General features: G+C 37.2%; 1 protein-coding gene across 7 annotated transcripts in view; it reads left to right on the forward strand.

Annotated features, from left to right (window-relative positions):
* The window catches only part of CBFA2T2 (CBFA2/RUNX1 partner transcriptional co-repressor 2), a 188,701-nt gene that overhangs the window by 165,177 nt on the left and 532 nt on the right, over nucleotides 1–22,992 (forward strand). For 6 of the 7 annotated variants that reach the window (XM_037811202.1, XM_037811199.1, XM_037811198.1 and 3 more), the window contains 4 exons: nucleotides 2,230–2,315; nucleotides 3,463–3,658; nucleotides 14,872–14,940; nucleotides 18,036–18,226. In XM_037811202.1, coding sequence (XP_037667130.1) covers nucleotides 2,230–2,315; nucleotides 3,463–3,658; nucleotides 14,872–14,940; nucleotides 18,036–18,226 — 542 coding nt within the window. The remainder of the gene's footprint in view (nucleotides 1–2,229; nucleotides 2,316–3,462; nucleotides 3,659–14,871; nucleotides 14,941–18,035; nucleotides 18,227–22,992) is intronic. The other variant, XM_037811197.1, reaches the window with a different exon arrangement.

Below are 22,992 nucleotides of genomic sequence, written 5' to 3' on the forward strand. Positions count from 1 at the left end.
ACTAGAATTCTTTATGCTATTCTTGCAACTTTTCTGTAAGTATCAATTTACTTCAGAAAAAAAGTTTATAAAAATTAAGAAAGATGTAAAATATGTTGTCTTAAAGGTGAAAGAGCATGGGTATTTAGATCAGGAGTTTAGGCATATCTAACTTTAAATCTTGGCTCTTCATCCTAACTAGCTATGGGATCTTAAGCACGTTTGTTAGCCATTTTGAGCCTCAAATTACTCATTTTTAAAATGGGGACATACCACCACCCCTGCTGGGTTGTTATTAGGGATTATCATGTTAGTGCCTGGCAGGTGGGCCTTTAGTACCCATTAAACTTGGGAAAGAAACAAAAAAATCCCCAAACAAACCTCACAGGAAATCAGTTTTGAACAGAGCTCTTTGTCATGTACTTTTTGCACTCATTCTCACACAGGTTTAGTGCAGAAAGTTCTTTGGAGTTTAAATGCTGAGCACGTGTGCCACAATAGAGAACCAATGGACTACTAACTAGCTTCCAGGGGATCCTCTGTGTTTCCTTTTGTGGGGTACACTGTGGAGTAAAAAATTGGGGCACATTTGCCCTGACCCCTCTGACTTAGGCCTTTTGGTATCTCAGAGGCTTGGACCACAGTAGGGCCCGTGGCTTCATGCAGTGGTAGCTGAATGGTGGCAGCCACGGCAGCAGTGGTGTTCACAGCTGCCAACATTTATTGAATTTTAAATACCACTTAGATTGTGTTGTAGTTATATTATCTCATTTAATCCTCACAGCAGTCCCATGCAATTGTTATCCCTGTTCAGAGATGAGAGATAAGGAGCTACTGCCAGAATCCCATAGCTGGCTAGCAGGTGGTAGAGACAAGATTCAAAGCCTAGTTGTGTGATGCCCAAAGCTTGTGCTTTGTCAGTATGTTATGAGGCCTCCCATAGCAGCTGTCTTGTGTAGTACAATTCCCTTTTAAAAAACCTCTGTGCCTCTCTATTTATCTGTTAAAAATAAGATTTGTTATTGGTTTCTTCTATACATTCTTCCATATACATTTTTTGTCAGTCTGTTACTGAGAGAAGTTTGCTAAAATCTAGCTATAATTGCAGTTTTGTGAGATTTTCCATGTATTTCTAACCATTTTAGAAAAACTGTTCATCTTGAGTACTTTGAATACCTTTAATCATCTGCCTTGATGGTTTCTTTTAGATGCAACCATTTGTCTGACAATCCGGTTACAGATTCCTTTATTTTCGCCCATCTTCTTTTGAAAACATATACCCTGTACAATGGTTCTCAGGTCTTACAAAACCGCTCATCCACCCACTTCCTGCCTTTTTAAAAACAAATGTAACACCCACTTTACATTCCTAAAATGAAATTTATGGATGCTAACACCTATCTTAATCTCATAATTTTAGAATCAATATTCTCTCCTAACTGTAATAGGTAAGAAAGTATTTTATAATAAAATTTTACAAGTATTTTATAGTAAAAAATGTTAATCCTCAAGCATGAGTACACTAGAAAATATAATTAAATAATTAGATGCTTAAATTAATACAGGATCTCTGTATACAACACCTATAAACTCAGACTGATACAGGAGTTGTTACATTAGCAATTGAAATAATATAAGCAGTGCTGCCATGTATGACATGATTTTTCAAGATGGTGGACAATTCTTGGTTGAATATACTCTTCAGTTGCACAGTCATTACATTCCTGGAAATTTCAGAATATATCAAAACCATGTAAAAAAAAAATAGTATTTAGGCAATACTAAGCTGTTTCAAAGTGGTTTGAACATTCGCATTATGCCACATACCTGTCAACATTTAGTGATAGCTGACATTTTAAATTTTTCCAAAATGTAGAGATGAAATGGTATTGCAGTGAAGTTTTAATTTGCAATTTCTTAACTACATTTAAGTTTGACTATATTTTTTATAAGTTGATGGGCCACTTGTGCTTTCTTGTCTGTGACACACCTGTTTATTTCTCTTGCCTATTTTTCTTTTGGGCTCTTCATCTCTCATGATTGATCTGTAGGAGTTCTTTACATATTCTGAATAGCAATCTTTTGTTGGTTGTATATCATTTTGTGGGTCTCAGACCCCATTAACAATTATTACCTTAATTACATGCTTAAAGTTGTACGCTAAAAGAATGTATGTTTATTCACTTGGAAGAATTCTGTTCTATATTCTTCCCTCTATCTCCAGATTTTCTTATTTCTTATTTCTGATAGGTCTGAATGGGGGCTATCAAGATGAGTTGGTAGACCACCGTTTGACAGAAAGGGAGTGGGCTGATGAATGGAAGCATCTTGATCATGTAAGAATCTTATATAATTTTCCTAACTATGACTTTTAATTCTTAATAGTATCAGTAGTTAATGTTGTAGGTATATGCATGAAGTAAAATAACTATAACCATAATCTCTTTGAATCTGCCTCTTCCTTGAATGATGTCCAGCTGATTCAACCAGTTCAGAGGAGCTGGTGTCAGCTAGTATAAAGTCATGTACTCACTTGTTCAAATCAAATGATTTTCATCTTTAAGGTCCTTTAGAATAGGTTACATTAATTTCACAATGGCTTTTGCCTCAAGCAGGTAAAGTCTGTTTTGAGGCAAACCTTCCAAAATTTATATGGCATTGTTGTAAGTTTATTGTTCAGTAAAAGCTGGTTTATCCACTACTCCCTCAGCTAGAGAGAGTCATTCCCAAATTTCTGTGGTGGGTTGATCCCTTCAAGTTGTAAACCAACTGAAGTTATGTAATATGATGGTTAGGAACATAGGTCTGTGAGTTCAAGTCCCAGCTTTGCCACTTCCTACCTTTGTGAGCTGGGCAAGTTGCCTTCATCTCTTTTAGCCTTAGTTTTTGTTTCTTAAAAAAAAAAGAATGCTGCATTATTTGAATTCACAGGAATATTGTACAGCTTGAAAAAATATATAAGGTGCTTATCACTAGACCTGGCATAATAGGAAGTGTTAAGTAAATGGAGCTCCAGATACAATTGAGAACCCTTATAAGCCCAAGTTCTCATTTTCGTTGGAAAACAGTTTCCCCTCTCACTTAATAGGAAAGAGAAGATGTAAGAACCTGCTTAAAATTTACATAAAAAGTTTTTCCTCCTTGGGTAATATTGTCCCTGGACATTATTTCTCTGATTACATCCTTTGATAAACCTGCAGCTTTATCTGATGACTTATATTAGTCAGAGATATAAAGACCAGAGATAGGGCCTTTAAAGGACCATGTTATAACTTTGCTTTTTTGAAATCCAAATCTATGTATTTTAAATATGTATGTATTTTTAAAGAGGCAATAACAAAGACTTTCAAATGTAAACTTGATTTTCCTAAACCTGTAATAAACTCTCATTCTCCGTGTTTTGTTTTACCTGTTTGTTGACTTTCATCATTGGTTATTTGCATTTCCTGATCTCTTCTCTGCCTGACTTCCTCTCTGGCTCAGGCCCTGAATTGCATTATGGAAATGGTAGAGAAGACAAGGCGCTCCATGGCAGTTCTGCGGCGCTGCCAGGAATCTGATCGTGAAGAGCTCAACTACTGGAAAAGGCGATACAATGAAAACACAGAGATAAGGAAAACAGGGAGTGAGTTGGTCTCCAGGCAGCACAGCCCTGGGAGCACAGATTCTCTCAGCAATGGTAAGGGGACAGTCTGAAGGGAACCCAAAATAACTGTCAGCTTTGGACTAAGATGGCAAAGAAAGCTTTTATATTTTAACTTCAAAGGAAAGTGGTACCAGATTGTGGAGTCAGAAAGGCCTGGTGATTTTGAAGAATAAATGAGAAAATATGTGAAGCACTGAGAGCCAGTACCTGGAATGTTCAGAAATGTTCATCATCCTTATGGAGAGGAGAATATTTGTGATTATTATTTTTTTTGACTCTATATATGTGCTAGATGATGATCGAAGAGTGTTTGTTAAATTCAGCCTGGCTGAATATAGTAGGTCCTTTTGCGATCACACTGATTCTTCACTGTAGCCCTAAGAGTTTTTATTTCACCTTCTCTCCTCCCTCTCTCCCCTTTTAGGGAAATAACCATTTATGGACCTACTGCCTGGTGGCCACCTCCAAAAAATTTTTCTGTCACAAGCTGTCCCATCTTGTCTTTCCCAGGCTGAAGTAGCAGAGACACGAGCAACTGTTCTCTTAATCTCACATCCAGAAAGCTACAGCAGCTCCTCAAAAATATTCCACCAATTTCACCCAGTAACTGAAAAGGTGCCCTATTGAAAAGCCCAGTTTAGTGAGGGATGATCTGTGATCAGGCTCTTTCCCCACTCCCAGTTCCCAGTTGTTTAACAGGGAGAGTGAATTTCTTCTGACAGACCCAGCCCCTTGCTGTTCTACAGAAGGTGGCTATTAGTTTAAAAAAGACTGCAAAAAAATTTTAGTCAAAACAAGAATTAATATAGTATGCCTAGACATTGGTAACTAAGGAATCCCACCCCCAACCTTATCCACAATGGTGACTTTTGAGTTAACCCTCGATTAGCACCATTATATGGGACATCTAGCAACAACAAGACATCAAAAGTACATATAGTATGATTCCATTCATAGGAACATCAAAAACAGGCAAGTTAATCCTCAGGTATATCCTTACCATCTGAACCCTCCCAAGTGTTCGCTGTAATAACTTACCGAAACTTAATCAAAGTTCACCATTCAGATCTCAACTCTCCCATCAACGGGTCTTCATGTGTACAGCTGAGATGGTATAGAGGACAGAGTGAGTAGTAGTCATGTATCCAGACAGGATTGCAAGTCTTGCTGGTGTCATTTAAATATTGCTATGCCTTATACTACTCATCTTTCTCACCCTTTCCTTGAGGGTTTCGCTAGGATGACCATACGTTCCAATGTGCCTGGGACAGTCCCAGTTTATACCTCTCATCCTGTCATAATTATCAGTACCACTACCTTCCCTCTCAAAAAATGAGAACAATTTGGATGATAAATTATATTTTCATTCTAGCTCTTCATAGATTCCAGTGTTTCCTTCTGTCAGGTTTTTTGGGGGCACTATCAACCTAATTTAAAGAGTAGTTTTTAATATCTTTATTTATATGTATTATGCATATTTAGTATTTTTGTTCCATCATTTATTTCTCTTATCGTATATGTTCTTGCAGTATGGAAGGAAAGCATAATTCATAACCTAAACAAAGCAGGCTTTTCAAAATATGGAGTGAAACCAGTTCCAAAAACCACTTGTTACTGGACTGCAATGCTGGGAGGAACTTGCACCAAGATGTATCTAACACTATTTGCTTCTTCAAGAAAGTCTAACTATGAAAAGAGTTAGCCTAACTAAATAGTGTGATTGGAGACATAGTTGTTTTGCATTCTGGCATAAGTTCCTTATTTCTTCACAGACCAGTAACGGTTTGCAGAGAGGCACTCTGAGTGGCACTGTCGTACACTCGGCAGTGTTCATGGTGATAGCACTCATCATCCACCGATGAGTTTTAAATAATTAGATAATTAGCGATTTAAATTTCTTTCAGGTTATGCAGAAACCCTTGGTGGATTGTTATTTAAATATTTAAGAGTGTTTTAGTGTTGGGGGAGAATTGATTAGAGGCTTTGGAAGGACATTATTACCATTTCAGTTCAAATTAATGGAATATGGGTTCCCTCTATCTGAAAATTTGTAATTCACAGTATTTTCAGGGACAGATTTTGTTCCCATAACAAGGAATATATTTTGGTATTTATTTAAGGATGCATAAATAAGTGCCAAAATCATAAAGAAGAGCAAGAATATGATTATCCCAGAGGTCAGAAGAATGGTTTCCTCTGGAGAGCAGAGAGGGATATGATACAGATGGTATAGAGTGCGCAGCACTAATCATTTATCATCTGTTCTCTGGACACAGTTGCAGATCTTGCTAGCATCGTTTAAATATTGTGGTGACTAACCACTACTCAATTCTTGGAGATCTGGAGTAGCTTACAGTTTTCTCTTTCTTGATCTGGGTGTTTGAGGTTGTTCACTTTATAATTTTTCATTATATTTACTCCTTATATTGTACATTTTTAAAAATTGATTTCTAGCCCTCTAATATTTTGCATTTAAAGTAAAAAAAAAAAAAAGAAAGAAAACAGTCTAAACTGTCAGTATTCCCAGTTTTTCTTATAATAAGAGTCAATCTGGGTGTTTATTACACATACTCTCCAGGCCTTTCCCTGGAAGATTCTGATTCAGGGAAGATTCTGATTCTGAAAATATACAATTAACTAGTCTTGTAATCAGGCAAGTTTGATAAAGTTAAGTTTGATATAGTTAAGCCCACAGTAGATGAGCTCCATCCATAGTCACAGTGCTTCCATGTAGCTTTTTAGGGCATGTATGACCAAATTGTCAAAGCTGACTGAACTCCAGAAATAAGCCCATTATATCAAAGGTGGAAACCAAAACAAAGAAGTAGAGTTAATGGCAGCTCTTCAGAGAAAAGAAAAAATGTATCGTTCATATCCCTGAAGAGAAAAAGATAAGAAAATTAAAGAATCCATCCAACTCATAGATGCAGATAATATGAGTTTTAGAAAGAGTGAACAACAACACACAAAAAAAGAGAAAATGAAGTAATTATCAAAATAATTCAAAAATTTACGTAGAATTAAAGGACAGTTTTCCAACACAGTAGAAAAAATGGACTTATAAATTAGCGTCATTGAAAGGTAGAATATTATGGAGCAATGCCTTCAAATTCTGAAGGAAAATTATTTTTATCCTAGAATTCTACACTCAACCAAAGAAAAACAAAAGTAGATTCAGGAAGATAAAAGGATTCATAGAGTGTGAACTACATGAGTCAGCATCACTGTGATTGACATTTACATGGAGTTATGTAAATGTTGACTTTTGGTATAACAGAATTAGGGTATGTCTCGGTAGGACCGGAAGGGAAGAATTGTGAAGGGAGGGGTGGGGGGAGGTGTTGAAAGAGAACAAAATTATTTTCTAGCATATTGGCAAGTCAATAGATAATGCCTACAACTGAAAAATCCAGATGTAGCAACACCTAAAGAAGCATCTCTCTGGAGAGAAAATGTGAGTGGGGTTCTACCATTTTCCTGACAAGCCTTGTAGACTCTTGGGTTCCTTAACATATGTGATCAAAATAAAGACTAAAATTTTTAAAAAGGTACATTCTCTTTTATGAATATTCCTAAAATTGAGTCTCTTTTCAGAAGTTCTTCCTGATGAAATTGAGTTTATGAATTTTAGGCTGTATTGGCATATAATTATTGTGCCCTCATGGTGATTTTCTTTTAAATGATAAGTTTAATTATTGTTTCTTGCAATTTATTGAATTCATTTAAACATTATCTATAAGCTACAACAACACACAGGTATCAAAAATCACTACTTTATAATAAAGCAAAGCAAATTTCAGGAAAGCAAGTAACCTGAAATAACTTCTTTGCTTCCTGCATTGCACATGTTTGCATTAATGGATTATCTTCAAGGCATTTAATAAAAGATTTCTAATATTATAAACAGTCTTCTTCATACAGTCCATGTATCTTCCTTGGGGTATTGTTCACTGCTGCTGGTGATCCTAAAGTGAGAGCCACCAATAGTGATATCGACCTAAAGGCAAAATGTTTGTGGAAGTAGTTCATTTTGCTAAATATGCCAGCATCCTAACTGGCCAGATCAAAATGCATTTAAGACTGGCACTTTTCTTATTATTTAAATTTTAGTAATAATCTAATAAAATTCATTAAATATTTTTACTACTTTTCTATTTCTACTTTAAAAATTCCTATTTTTGAAAGCACAGAATATGTACATACTTTACCATTGTTTCAATAGAAAATAGATATCACCTACAAAGATATGATGCTCTTGGTTTGGTTTGGAAGTTCTTAAACATGAATGCTGGGTTGCAGAATCCATCTGGGGACTTTGGAAAAATCTTGATACCCTGGCCTCACCTCCATCGATTCTGATTTAATTGGTCTGAGATGGAACCTGGGCTCTCAGAGTTGAGACCCATTACTCTATGTACATTATCATTTACTGCTCAGAACAACCTCATGAGGGTAGGTATCATTTAGTCATTGAAACTGCAAAGCTCATTGTGAAAAACACAGAAATATATAAAGTTAATTCATTATATGACACATACTGAAGAATTTTGAAATGTAGCTGAGGTATTCTGTTACAATTTTGTATGGTTTTTTAAAAATGAGCAGAAAATGTAACTTTATATCCTAAGTATGTTCTCACATCATTAAAGATTTTATAAGCATAATTTGAATGTCTATACAATATTCTACCATCTAGATATGTAATAATTTCCTTAAGTCATTCCTGTTGTTGAACATGTAAAATTTTGTTTTTGTTTCTTGGTGAATAATACAATATTTAAGATGTTTGTATGTAAGGTTTTTTCAAACATCTTGCATTTTTCCCCTAGGTTATCTTCTTAGCTGTAACATTAATGGGTCCTGGGAGATGGGCATTTTTGTTCATTTGATCTTGTTTTGTTTTGATGGATACAAGAACTAATATATCTCAGGTAAAATCTGTTTTCCTTTATGATTTGTTTCTTGACCTTGATCCCCACCAAGGTACAATAAATTTACATTAGTATAATTAGTATAATTTTCGAGTTTTGTGTGTTCTGGGTATTAGCCATCTAACTTAGTTTTTTCCAAATAGTTTAAAATATCCTACCATCAATTAATGTTAACTGTCCTTTAACTATTCAAATGGCATAATTATCTTATATTACATTTCCTTTATTGACTTTTCTGACTATGCTAGTTTTTTTTCTTTTCTTTTCTTTTTTAATAATAATAGCTTATTTGGGCACTTACTATGTTCCAGCCAGTGCTAAGCCCTTTACAAAATGTGTTACCTCATATATTTCTCAAAACTTCCTATTGAAATATAGGGACTACTGTTCTTTCACATATGATAAAACAGAGGCTTAAATTAGTATGACATTCTGATACTAGAACCAGCACCCACTCTTAGCAATTATGTTATACTGCTTTCCAATATAATATCAAGCTTTTAATTATTAAAAACTTAGAATGTGCTTTAATATCTGGTAATATTAGATCCACTTCATTTTTTTGAGTATTTTAATTTGTTTATTCTTTAAATGGAACTTTTAAAATATTAACTGCATTTTAAAAAGGCTAACCAATATAGAAACATAAAAAGTAAATTTGAAAATTACACCCTGTCTCCCTTTTCTCTTCTTTTCCCCAGTGCTCACTTATTGGCAAATTAATGTATGTTCTTATAGAAATTTTCCTTGTACATGTTTAAAGATAATTTCCCCAGGTTTTTATTTTGAAAATTTTCAAATGCATAAAAATATCAAGAGTGACACACTGAATGCTCATGTACCCTTCACCTAGAGTCAGCAGTTTTTTGTATTTTGCTACATTTGCTTTATTACTGGATGGATGGATGGATGAATGGGTGCATGAATGGGTGGGCGGGTGGGTGGATGAAGTAGGTGGATAGGTAGTTAGATATAAAATCCCTCAACCTATCATGACACTTCATCCTGAAATGCTTCCACCTGTTTCTCCTAAAAACTAGGACATTCTTCTACATAACCACAATACCATCAGTGCATCCAAGAAATTTCACATTGATGCAATAATTTATCTAACTACAATGTAGTTCATATTCAATTTCCTAGTTGTCCTCATGTTTTTTTTCTTTTCTGTAACAGCATTTTTATTGTGAAATAAAACATTTTAATTGAAATTTTTACATTTTTATTTAAAAATAAACATAAACAGTGTTTCCATAAAACATTAATTGCAAGGTAGAAATGAGGCAAGAAAGGACGGGAAACAGGAATGAAACAGAGAAAAGACTGAACTGTAAACTTAATGATCAAGGAGCATTCAGAGAGACCCTTGCTATGACATTCTCCTATCATTGCTACTTATATAGAAGCTCAGTGAATGCACTGTGACAATGGAGGTAAAAAGTCAAAGGGAAACATTCCCTTGATATAAACAACCTAATTCCTAAAAGGTGGTATCAATTTGTACTTACTCCAGCACTATGAGTTCCCCTCATCATAATCCAATTTCTAGGCATCTAATCCATAAAAATTATCAAAGATATAGTCTGAGATTTGTATACAAAAATGTACGTCACAGCATTATTGATAATAGCAAAGGATGTGAAACGACAAAAATTTTCAGTATGGAACTGTATAACAAAAGTAAGGTAGAGAACCATTAGAACTCTATTTCCAAAGTTTTAAAGGCACAGGAAATTACTTGTAACGACATTATTGAGCTATAATTCATACACTTGAAGTGCACATTTAGGTTTTTAGTATATTTACAGACTTGTGTAACCATCACCAGAATCTATTTTAAAACAGTTTCATTACCCCAGAAAGAAGCCCTGTACCCTTTAGTAGTCACTCCCCATTTCCTCCATCTTCTCCAGTCCTAGCAACCACTCATCTACTTTATGTCTGTATGGATTTACCTATTCTGGATATTTCGGTTTGCTGATGTTGCCGTTACGCAAAATACCAGAAGTGGATTGGCTTTTATAAAGGGGGGTTTTATTTGGTTACAAAAATTTTCAGTATGGAACTGTATAACAAAAGTTTATGGCCTAAGGCCATAAAAGTGTCCAAACTAAGGCATCAACCTTCACTGAAGGATGGCCAGTAGCATCCGGAAAACCTGTTAGCTCGGAAGTCTCGTGGCTGTCACCGTTAATCCCAGGCTGTGTTTTAGCTCCTCTCAAAGCTCCTGTGCGTTCTTGGTTCTTTCTCCCAGGACGTTTCTCTCTAAGTTCCTGGGGGTCCTGTCTTAGCATATCCCGGAGCAAACTTGGGGCTTCGTCTCGTAGTTAAATATCCTTCTGTCTGCATCTTCAGCTATCTCTAAGTGTCAGTGTCAGTTTCAGCTCTTGTCTTCTCTCCAAACTGTCCCTCTCAGCTGCTCTGAGCTGCTTCTGTTTGTGAGCTCTTTTACAGGACTCCAGTGATTAAATCAAGACCCACCGTGAATGGGGGAGGCATATCTCCATGGAAACAATTTAATCAAATTTTTCGCCTATGATTGGCTGAGTCACATCTCCATGGAAACAATCAAAAGATTCCAACCTAATCAACATTAATATGTCTGGCCCCACAAAACTGCATCAAAGAATATGGCTTTTTGGGGGGTGTAATATATCCAAAATGGCACACTGGACATATAAATGGAATCATATACAATACGTAGTCTTTTGTGACTGGCTTTCTATACATAGTACAATGTTTTCAAAGTTCATCCATGTTATGTATCAGCACTTCATTCCTTTTTATTGCTGAATAATATTCTATTGTGTGGATATACCACATTTTACTTATCCCTTTGATTGATGGACATTTGATTTTCTTCCACTTTTTGGTTATTACAAATAAATGCTGCTATAAACATATGTGTACAGGTCTTTATGTAGACATGTTTTCAGTTTTCTTGAGTATATATCTAGGAGTAGAATTGCTCAGTCATATGGTAACTCTTGTTTTTCAAAGTGGCTGCACTATTTTATGTTCCCAACAGCAATGTATGAAGGTGCCAGTTTCTCCATATCCTCACCCTTACTTGTTATTATCTGTCTTTTTAATTTTACTCATCCTGATGGGTATGAAGTGGTATCTCATTTTGATTTTGATTGCATTTCCTGATAGCCAGTGATCCTGAGCAACTTTTCATGTATTTATTGACCATTATATATCTGCTTTGGAGAAATGTCTATTCAGATCTTCTTTTGCCCATTTTGTTCTTGTCACTTGAGCTTTTGGTGTCATGTCTGAGAAACTGTTGACTGATCTGAAGTCACAGAATCACACCTATGCTTTCTTCTATGTGTTTAATAGTTTTAGCTCTTACATTTAGTAAAAGCTAATTTTGAGTTGGTTTTTGTATATGATATGAGGCAGGGGTCCAGATTCATTCTTTTGCATGTGAATATCCAGTTGTCCAAAGACTGTTCTTTCCCCATTGAATTATTTTTGCATGCTTGTCACTCAGAATGTTTTTATAGCTCTTTTCTTTCTTGCTAGTCTATCCAGTCCAGGATCACGCCTTCAATTTTTATGTCTTTAATCTGTTTTAGTCTAGATGAGTCCCTTACATTTATTTTGTCATGCCATTAACATTTTTGAAGAGCCTGAGAAAGTTGGTAGTATTAAAGATAATTTTTTAATGTAGTTTAATGTAAACAATATTATTCTAAAATATGTCTGGTGATTTGCTTTTTTTCACTCAACAACAGATAATAAATACATCAGTTATGGTATAGTTCATATGGATATAATATAGGTTTGTATCAGTTCATGTGACTCTAGGGCTGGACATTTTAAGTCTTGCTTCTTATGTTGAAACTGTCTGTCTCCACTGAGGAAGGAGACAGGCACCACAATAAGCTGCTTTCTAAATCAAAACAGGCTACTGGACTCAAGTTTCATAGCCTTATCTTCTCACCATTCTTGAGGAGCATCCTTGGTCCATGTCACTTATAAGAGGGGTGGGATCATTCTCTGGCAGAGAGAAAATTTGGTGAACTCCCAGTCCACTAGTATCACTGGTTATGGCATAGAATTTTCAGTCATGTTGCCTAATTTTGTCCTTTCAAGTATTTCCCTGTCTCTAGACTGAGGCATTCACTTAAGAAGGGGCAAAGGGAAAAGGGTTTCTTTTTGTTGTTGTTTTTCTTTGGTATAATCTGAATCAGTTAATTATTCCTTAACATTAAGTAAGACTTCCTAAAATCCCATAGTCTCTTCCCTAAAATCTGGGGTTTCCTTGGTCACCCACCTATAATGAGAAAAAGCAGCTGAAATCTTTCATGGACCGTCCAGTTGTGTACTCAGCCCTTACTTCCTGCTTAAAGCCAAGTTTGGTAGTTAATGCTTCCTGGGTGTTCTCTAGTATCTGATTCTTAGGATCTGATCCAAATTTGGAAGTTCTGGGTCATTAAAAAAACAAATCTCAAGTCTTGCTGAATCTGGGCACTGGTTTAGTCTCTCAAACAATACCCCTTTGTCTGCCCACACATAAGAGCCCCATAATGATGAGGACTGTCTCCTAACACTTTGGAGGTTTAATCCACGTTCATTAAGGCTGAAATATTGCCAGCATAGAAGCCAATTACTGTTTGTTTTCAGAGGTCACAAATTGATGATATGAAGGTGTGTTTTGCTTAGTCTGCAGAGCTTAATTTTTGTTAATTAGTATCTAAAACATGCATATCAGGACATTAGAACCACCACCAACGCCAATGCAAATTTCCAACTTCTTTTGTAAAATCTGAAAAATCTGTTTATTTAGGCAGTACTGGATTGATAACCCAGTTCACCTCGGTGTCTCCCCCGCCCTCCATTTCTGACCCATTTATTATTTGTGTTATTTGCCTGGCCTTTGGTTACAATAGTCTTCTTAGTGAATCAGTTGAAACCCCTAACATCTTCTCTCATGGTTAGAGATATAAAAACAGTTATCCTGGCTTTTGTAGATACCCTAAGAATGCCCCTGGCTTTCAGGAATGTCCTGAGTAAGCTGAAAAGCTCCTTTAGGATCAAATGCTTCTTTAGGTTCCTCTTACCTTTACTTAAGTCAGAATTAAAATGCTGAGGACTGGGCAAGTACAAAGGATATGACCTTTGGTGACACGAGGGAGGTAGCTTCTCCTCAGTCTGCCAAGGCTTCCTTGCCTCTCCCCACAAGTAAACAACTTCTGTCTTTTAACATCAGATGATGCCTTATCTACACATTCAAGTCCATTTTCTCACTGATTTTCCTCATTTAAGACATAAAGTTGATCCACGTCCTCCTTCTTGGCTGTTACTTTGGCTATTCCAGTCCTAGATTCTTTCCCCATTTTCTATTTCACGAATATCGTAAGTTTCTATGTGTTTGACAAATGGTTACATGAATTAGGAACCTCAACTATTTTAAAGAGCACCTTTCAGTTTTCTTTATATTGTGTATATACTAAATGTCACTGAATTGTACACTTTAAAATGGCTAAAATTGTAGATTTTAAGCTCATTTTATTCCAGTAAAAAAGCTCAGAAACAGTATTGCCCTGTCACTGACAACATTAAATTGCCTTAATTAGTTTTCAAGCTTTCTTTTAGCGATGGAACCATTTATTATAAAATATTATATAGGCTCTCAGTAAGCATATATATGTCAAGTCACCACGCCCCCCACCCCTATGCCCTTTCTGCAAGCCCTGGGTAGCCTCTTTGGGGGTACATTTTTAAATGGCAGTGTTCCAGATCAAAGCATTTTCTTTACTACGTTTTCTTTTTTTCTTAGTTTAGTTTATAAACATTTTAAGAAACTTAAGGAAGCTTCCTTGCATCACATAAAAATTCAGAGTTGCTGAGCAACAGGCTATATTCCCTGACATATCTACAGGGCAGTTGCCAGAGACCCTGTGCATGATGGAGACAGTTAAATTGGACATGGACAGGTGCATGCACATAAACATAAATATATGTGTGTATTTTAATTTATATTTTGATGAGTACCATAAAAATACACATGTTCATAGAAAAAATTAGAATATATAGAAAAGTAAAGAGAAAATGAAGATCACTTTTAATCTCACTACTTTGAGATTAAATTAATATTTGATCTGTTAAATATTTGATACTTATGTGTTTTTAGACCAAAATTAAATGTACTATTTTATAATCTGATTTTATCCTGTATCAGAAAATAAATATACGTTTGAATCCTAAGTGGTGAATGAAAGGTCTGACAAACTGTTTCGTAAAAATAACACATTGTGACATGTGTGATAGTTTCTGAACCTATGCTATTTATCTCTCCTGCAGACTCCCAGCGAGAATTCAACAGCAGACCAGGAACAGGATATGTTCCTGTGGAGTTTTGGAAAAAAACTGGTATGTATCTGTCTGCTTGTAGGTTGTATGTACTGACTAATTTGTGTAAGCATGGAGCCTGTATTTGAGGGAAAGGTGGGAACTGGGTTCTTTGGTTGTCTTACAGCCTCCTCATAGAACTCTAGGCCTCCTGCCTCTCCTCCCTCCTACCTGTCCTGTTCATCTCCTGGACTGTCATGTTAGTTTACAGTAACAGAATTCGGAATGGCTCCCGACAACTTATCCAAGGCCCTTTCTATTGGGTCACACTGAGGTATTAATGACAAACTCTTCCCTCCCTATTTATATGCCCTGTTTCTGGGCCTGTAGCTTAACTCATTTCTGCCTGTTCTCTTCACTACCATCTGCCCACACTGTGTTCACTAAGTTACCTTTTTTCCCCTCTTCTGATCCTTTCTTCTTTACTGTTCCTGGCTTAGTTAAGACTGTTCTGGGTAGGCCTGATGTTCTACAAAAAAAAAAAAAAAAGACAGTGGAGACTTCCTGTTTTGGCAAGATAAGGGATTGAACTGACCTCATACTCCTAATATTACCCATTTGCAAATGTTAGCCTTCTTGTCCTTCTTGCCTCACCTTTGTATTGACATTTTTTTAGTCCAATACAATTTTTGGTTTCCTTCCTAAGATAAAATGTGCTTGTTTTATTACGAAGAAATTTAATCACTGTCTTTCATTAAGACTGAAGAACTTCAAGAACCATAATAAATAAGTGGACAAATACAGGAATAGAGAAATTATGCTTTGAGAAATACAAATACTAAACCTATTGCAAAATATTTTTCCTTACTGGTAAATAGGAAAATGCAAGATAAAGTAACCTTGATAAATTAGTCCCTCAATTATTGACACAATTTTAGAGGACTTCATTGATGACGCTAAGGTTCATATATGAAATTGTTACAGGAAATACATAAAAAGTCTTGAAATCATTCCTCACATGCTTTTTTGAATCCTTTCTTGCAAAAGTAAGCAATCTAGACACAAATTGTTAAAGAAGCAACAGTACCTATAAAGATACTGCTTTTAGCATGTTCTGGGTGTGGAGGAGAAGCAACCTGGGAAATGCCCCAATATCCATGAACAGTTATTTTAATTCATGGTATGACACCACAACAAAATATTACCATGAAAAATAATTTGGAACACTGTGTAGCAGCTTGGAAAAATTTTTGCAATGTGAGACAGGAAAATGTATATTATATTGCCAAGAAGTAGAGTAGAATCATGGGAAATGAAGAATGTAGTTGTTACGGAAGAGAGAGATTATCATGCACAGGATCTCCTTGATAACTGATATAAAACCAATACTATCAGGAAAGTTTGGAAGTTGGTGACCCCCCATCTTCTTGCCTTTAGGAGAGTTCTCTAATTTATTGTGATTGAGAGTCACCCAGGAGTTTTTAAAAGCAGGTCCCTGAGGTCACTCCCAGAGATTCTGATTCCATAGAATCAGAAAAGCTCCAGAACCTGCATTTTAAATGACCTCTGTAGGTGATTCTGATATGGGTGAGCTGAGAGCTACTCTTTGTTCCCTACAGGAGATCTGTCCTCAAGACAAACTATGGGACAGTGGGGAGAGGGAGCACACTCAGGAACTATTACCTTCTGTTTACAGCTATCGTTTAAAAAAATGATGGAAATGCTTCCTTGGGGTAATTAATTCTGTTCTTGGATCTCTCTGTGATTTTATTAAGACTGGTGAAGCAATTTGGGCCAAGGTTTTTCTAGGCCTGTCACTTCTCTTGACAGTTGGTAAGAAGGTGGGTCTAGTAACTTTGTCATCTTGGATGGTATCTTGGGTTAACTATGCTTGAGAGCCCAACTTTGACATTGAGCCTGTCAGTTTGACTTCTTGCTTTGTTACAGTGCCATATGTGACTTTACGTGACCTTCAGCAAGATAGTTACCCAAACTCATTTTCGGTTCACTCATCCTTAAACCGAGAGGATAAAATTACCTCAGATCATTGTTATGTTGCCTCAATAAGAGGCATTTAACATATACGTGGTATCTAGTAAGAGGCCTATGAAGGGCAGCTGTGATAGGCTGTAATATACCCGTGTGGACCCGAAGAGTGAAGGAAGCATGGAATTGAGTATCAAGTCAAATTAGCATCATCCTTGGTCTGTAGGGAGAAGGCTTTCCTTCTTATGACTAGATGATAAGAAGGAAAGTTCTAGTAAGGCAACCTAGAACACTCTGTTTGGACCGCCTTTGAGCCTAGGCCATGATGGTGGCTGGGCAGGGCTTTGGAAACCCTAGGGCTCCTGCAAATTGCCTAAATCTGCATCTCCAGCCCATATTTCTCTACTGAGTTCAGTCTTATATGTCTAAGTGCCTCCTGCTTATTTCCACCTGGATGCCTCAAAGGCACCTCAACCTTCTCACTTGCCTTCATACCAGCTGCTTACTTATTGTCCATTTCATTGAATAGCACTACCTTTCTTCTCCTTTACTCCCACATCCCGACCTTAGATGATACCAACCTCATTCTACCTCATCCCGTCTTCTTTCCCACTTGTTTCTACCTAAATTCAGGCTCTCTTCTAACTGCTGGATTATTGCCCCAGCCTCTCATTCTTTTCTCCTTACACAGAGCCCTTTAAGAAGTTCCCATTTTCTTCAGTTAAAAAACAAAGGTTAAATTCCTTGACATGGCATGTAAGACTTTACAAAAATTGATTTCAACCTGCCATCTCAACCAGAACACATTTTCTGTATCCCCTTCAGCTCCCTGTATAGCTGACCACTTTTCCTCTTGAATTCTTGTCTCTTTTACTGATATATCATGACACCTAAACCACCTTTATACTCCTTATACTTATACTCACAAGCAGTTATGAGATTATGGACTATGTCTTAAACACCTGTTTATCCCTAGCACCCAGCACAGTGCCCCCCTTCATCTGCATATCCAACAAGCAATTGCATGAATGGATATGGGAGTGCAAGAATAAAAATGAATGCGTTCATTATATGTTTATTTCTGTGTATTTTTATAAGAGTAATCTCAGCTATGTCCCTTCTTAGAAATGACGTGGGATGGGAGGGAAAAGATTTCTCGGCCAGTTAATTATACTGTCACTTTCTTCTAGAAGAAGCTGTGAATAAGGTGAAAATTCAGGCCATGTCAGAGGTACAGAAAGCCGTTGCTGAGGCAGAGCAAAAAGCCTTTGAAGTGATTGCAACAGAGAGAGCTCGAATGGAGCAAACCATCGCAGATGTCAAACGACAGGCTGCAGAGGATGCCTTCCTTGTCATAAATGAGCAAGAAGAGTCAACGGAGGTCAGAGCTCTGCTAAATCCTGGGGGCTGAGCTGGGACAGCTGGGGTGACCAAGCCCACGGCTTTCCTCTCAGATGCTGGGCAGTGAGGCACAAACAGTCAAGTCTTGAATTAGATGGTTATGATTTTTATCCAGCACCAGAAAAGTTTAGTTTCTCAATCTGGGACTCTTTTGCACACCAAGATAGTAAATTATTACATCCTTGCTCATTATATTGGCTTAAAATTTTAAAATTCACCCCAAAGACATAGTTTATATATTTGCATGATGATGACCAACATTGACTGTGTGGGCTTATTGTGTACTAAATGCTGAGTTAAGTATCTCATCGTCTTTTCGATCCTCACAATGACCATAGGAGGTAGGTACTGTTGGATCTCTTCATTTACAAATGAGGAAAATGCAGCTCAGAGAATTTAATCGATACATAGTCCCTCATTCCTGAAGCCAGAGAACGGAAGTAAGGAACTACAGGGTCCTGTAGCATCCAATCTATTTACAAATAGGATAGGTTTTTTTGGTGTGTGGATTAAAGTGACATATCGGGCAGACCTGCCCAGCTGCCCCAAACCTGAGCCCAGGGCTTAGTGATGCTTCTATAAAGAACACTTGGGTACTATGGTGAGTAAAAAAATAAAAGAACTGTTTAAAGGTTAAAGCAAAAATAATAATAAAAGAACTGAAAAGAAAAAAGCATAAGTCATAACCATTATGACAGTCCCAACAGTCTTTTTAAATTCGATAAAATTTTTTAACTTTTCATCATTTTTCAGCTTTAGATAAACTGTTAAGTCCTGAAACAAACCTGTTTCTGTAACTAGACAGATCCCATCTATCAGTTGGAAGATCAGCCTCCTTGGAGACATTCACTTGAAGTTAAAGAACTGTGATTTTTTTTTTTATTCAATTTTATTGATACATATTTACAGATCATACAGTCATCTGTGGTGTACAATCAGCTGTTCACAGTACCATCATATAGTTGTGCATTCATCACCCCAGTCTATTATTTAAACATTTTCCTTACACCAGAAAAAGTAAAAGTAAGAATAAAAAATAAAAGTAAAAAAGAACACCCAAATCATCCCCCCACCCTATTTTTCATTTAGTTTTTCTCCCCATTTTTCTACTCATCCATCCATGCTCTTGTTAAAGGCAGTGTGATCCACAAGGCTTTCACAATCACACAGTCACTCCTTGTAAGCTACATTGCTATACGATCATCTTCAAGAGTCAAGGCTATTGGGTTACAGTTTGATATTTTCAGGTATTTACTTCTAGCTATTTCAATACATTAAAACCTAGCAAGGGTTATCTTTATAGTGGGTAAGAGTGCCCACCAGAGTGACCTCTCTACTCCATTTGGAATCTCTCAACCACTGAAACTTTATTTTGTTTCATTTCACATCCCCCTTTTGGTCAAGAAGATGTTCTCAATCCCATGATACCGGGTCCAGATTCATCCCCAGGAGTCATATCCTGCGTTTCCAGGGAGATTTACACCCCTGGGAGTCATCCCACATAGTGGGGAGGGCAGTGAGTTCACCTGCCGAGTTGGTTAGCTAGAGAGAGAGGGCCACATCTGAGCAACAAAGAGGTACTCAGGGGGAGACTCTTAGGCACAATTATAAGCAGGTTTAGCCTCTCCTTTGCAGTAATGAGCTTCATAAGTGCAAGTCCCAAGATAGAGGGATCAGCACACCAAACCACCAGTCCTCAATGTTTGTGAGAACATTAGCAACAATCCAGGTGAGGAAGTCCAACACTTCCGCATTTTCCCCCAGCTCCTCAGGGGGGCCCTGCATATACGTATTTATTCTCTGCCCAAATTACTTTGGGATGTGTCGCTATTTCACACTAACTTGTACAAACCTACCAGGTCTCACTTCCTATTCAAAGTTCTATGTAATTATGGTATTTGAACAAACTGTATGAGTTAAATTGTTTAGGAGATATTGATCCTGCACCAAGTAAACATCTCTTCTCTTGGTCTCATATGGAAGTTGAAGTTTTAAAACACAGTCAGTATCGTCCTTTACCCTTTGGTCCGATTTGCCCTAGTCCTAACCAGATCTGCTTCATTCATATCTCCAATTGAAGTCTGGACTCTTTTTCAGCTTTTTTAACAGTTGCTGTATGCACTAATACCCTCATATCTGCCGCGCTTTAGCTCTGAGTTTCAGGTGTCACACAGATACCCAAAGTTCCAGGGATCAATCAGGTTATACACAGAGGGATCAGCATCTCTGAATCTGGAGGTAGCCTTACAATTCAGGAATAGATGTGACTGTTACAAGAGCTTACAATGTAGGGACCATTATAATAAGCGAAGAACTGTGATTTTTTTTTAAATAACAAGCAATAGAAATTTTATTTTTTCATATCAAAATGACCTGTTTCAAGATACCATTGCCAAGCATGCCCATGTGAAAATGAAAATGCATGAGTATTGTGTGTCACCACAGAGGGTATGGTAAAATTCCGTAGTGTGGCATTCCAACAAAGGCCATCCCTTTTCCCTTCTCTTTCCTTAGAATTGTTTTTGAGCGGCATTAATCTGGAGTTTCCCAGATTAATGTTCCTGCTCACGCAGAAGAGCCAGCTCCTTTGAGGCTGGCTCTAAGCCTCTCCCCTGTCATACCTGGTGCTGTAAGGATGAAGTAAGGGTTCCCCTTATCTGTACCACTGCAGAAGTTCTGTTCCCAGCCTGAATTTCCTAGCAAGCATAATGGACTACCAGTTGCTTGTAAAATAGGTAGTCGTTTCTCTATTGGGACAGTTTTGCAGGAAGGTCTCGGATGGATTCCAGGGTTTTTGTTTTTTATTTTACTACTTGTTTTGTTTTGTTTTGTTTTAAGTTAGAGAAGTTGTAGGTTTACAGAAAAATTCAGAAAGTGCAGAGTTCCCATATATCCACCCCCTCACACAGTGTTCCTATTTTTAACACTTTGCATTAGTGCAGTACCTTTGTTTCAATTAATGAAACAATATTATTATAATCATACTATTAACTCTAGTCCATAGTTTACATTAATATTCACTGTGTTGTACAGTTCTGTGGTTTGTTTTTTTGTTTATTTTATTTTATTTTTATGCTAGTATCCCAGAATTTTGACAAGCCCCTGGTAAGTCTGATACAGGTGGTCTTAGGCCCCACTCAGAGTAACACTGGCATAAAGTGATGGCCATGCTTGACAAATGAAATTCTGGAATCATATTGCTGACTCCCCTGGGCAGTAACTGAGAAGAGTTATACCATTCCCCCATTAACTATAGAGGACTGTTTAGCTAAGTCTGGGGCTCCAACTTTGAGGAATGCTCATGTGAAGGATAACTGCAACAATAAGTCTTTTGTCTTATGTCTTGGCAAAAGCCTCATAGTTTAAATCATGGAAAAGCAAAAGAGAAAGAGCACGTAATACTGCCCTTTTCACCCCTGAGTGCTCTGACACTAACCATATTCTTGCATTTCTATGATCCTGCCTGTGGGACGCTGTTTATTTTGTTTTATTGTATCTCATAAATCATAAACTATGCTAAAAATAATAGCAGCCCAGGTTAAAGTTACCAGTGGTTTAATATTCTGACTTGATTGTGAAACATTCTTATAGACATCAACAGAAGTAGTAGAGGCTCTTTTCCTTCTGCTGACAGCAGACCCCTTGACTGCATTTCTACAGTGGCCCCATGTAGGCAACAATTGGGTTCTTCCCCACTAGTGATAGCATCCTAACAAAGCATTGGAGTCAGCTATCAGATTCCAAAGTTTGAAACTCTCTGGAATGCAGTTTGCTTAAGTTTCTATAAATGTAGCATAAGAATTACTCCTGTTCCCTATTTTTGTCCTCTGGTTTTGTGTTGGCGAGTATTGACAGTGTATTTCCTGGAAGCTGGTTGTGGTAGAGAGACTCTGCTATCTGTTTTAATGCTCTTTGAAACTAAACTTACACATTGGATATAGAGGTCTGGGTTCCAGGCTTGCATAGCTACTTAATCACTTGATAACCTTAGGAAAGTTACTGCCCCTCTGACCCTCGGTTTTCCCGTCTGTACAATGCAAGAAAAGTTTAGGGGATCATGAGAAAACTCCCTGGCCTAGACAGAGGCCCTGGGTTCTGAGGTATTGTAGGTAGCTCCTATACACACACAAGAATTATTCCTATGGTCCCCAACCCATCTGTGATGGGCCACATCATTGAAAGGAAACTGATCACAGAGGACAAAGGAGGAAGCACAACTATCTGCATTCCTATTCACTATCCTCTTTGCTGGCAAGTGACCTTTTTAAAAGATCCGGTATTTTCCTATGCTCCTTCAAAAGTCTTTATTAAAAGGCCAGGTATTGTCAGTAAAAACAATGAAGATCTTCCTGTTGGGAGGAGCAAGAGAGAAAACGGTTCTCTGATCGCATGTCTGGGTGCGTGATCTTAGGATAGAGAGGTATGGGGACCCTTGGACAGAGTTTGGTATGGCTGCTTAGGCTTAAAACATGAGTCAAAGAAAATGCGTCTATGCCTTAAACAGGAATTGGGGGCTACCACCTAAGCTATCTGATGCTGTGCAAGGTATTTTCACATGCATTGCCTCATCTCACTGTCCCCATTATCCTGTGAGTAAGTAGTTTTTCCTGTTTTACCAGATGGAGACTCCAAAAGGGGGTATGTATTTCCCGCGGTTAAACAGAGCAATAGAGCAGGACTCATCCACAGGAATGTATAGCTCCGAAGCTCATGCTCTCCCCATACAACCCCCCGTTCTACAGTGAA

Source organism: Choloepus didactylus, chromosome 19 (genome assembly GCF_015220235.1).
Source record: "Choloepus didactylus isolate mChoDid1 chromosome 19, mChoDid1.pri, whole genome shotgun sequence".
Lineage (NCBI taxonomy): Eukaryota > Metazoa > Chordata > Mammalia > Pilosa > Megalonychidae > Choloepus > Choloepus didactylus.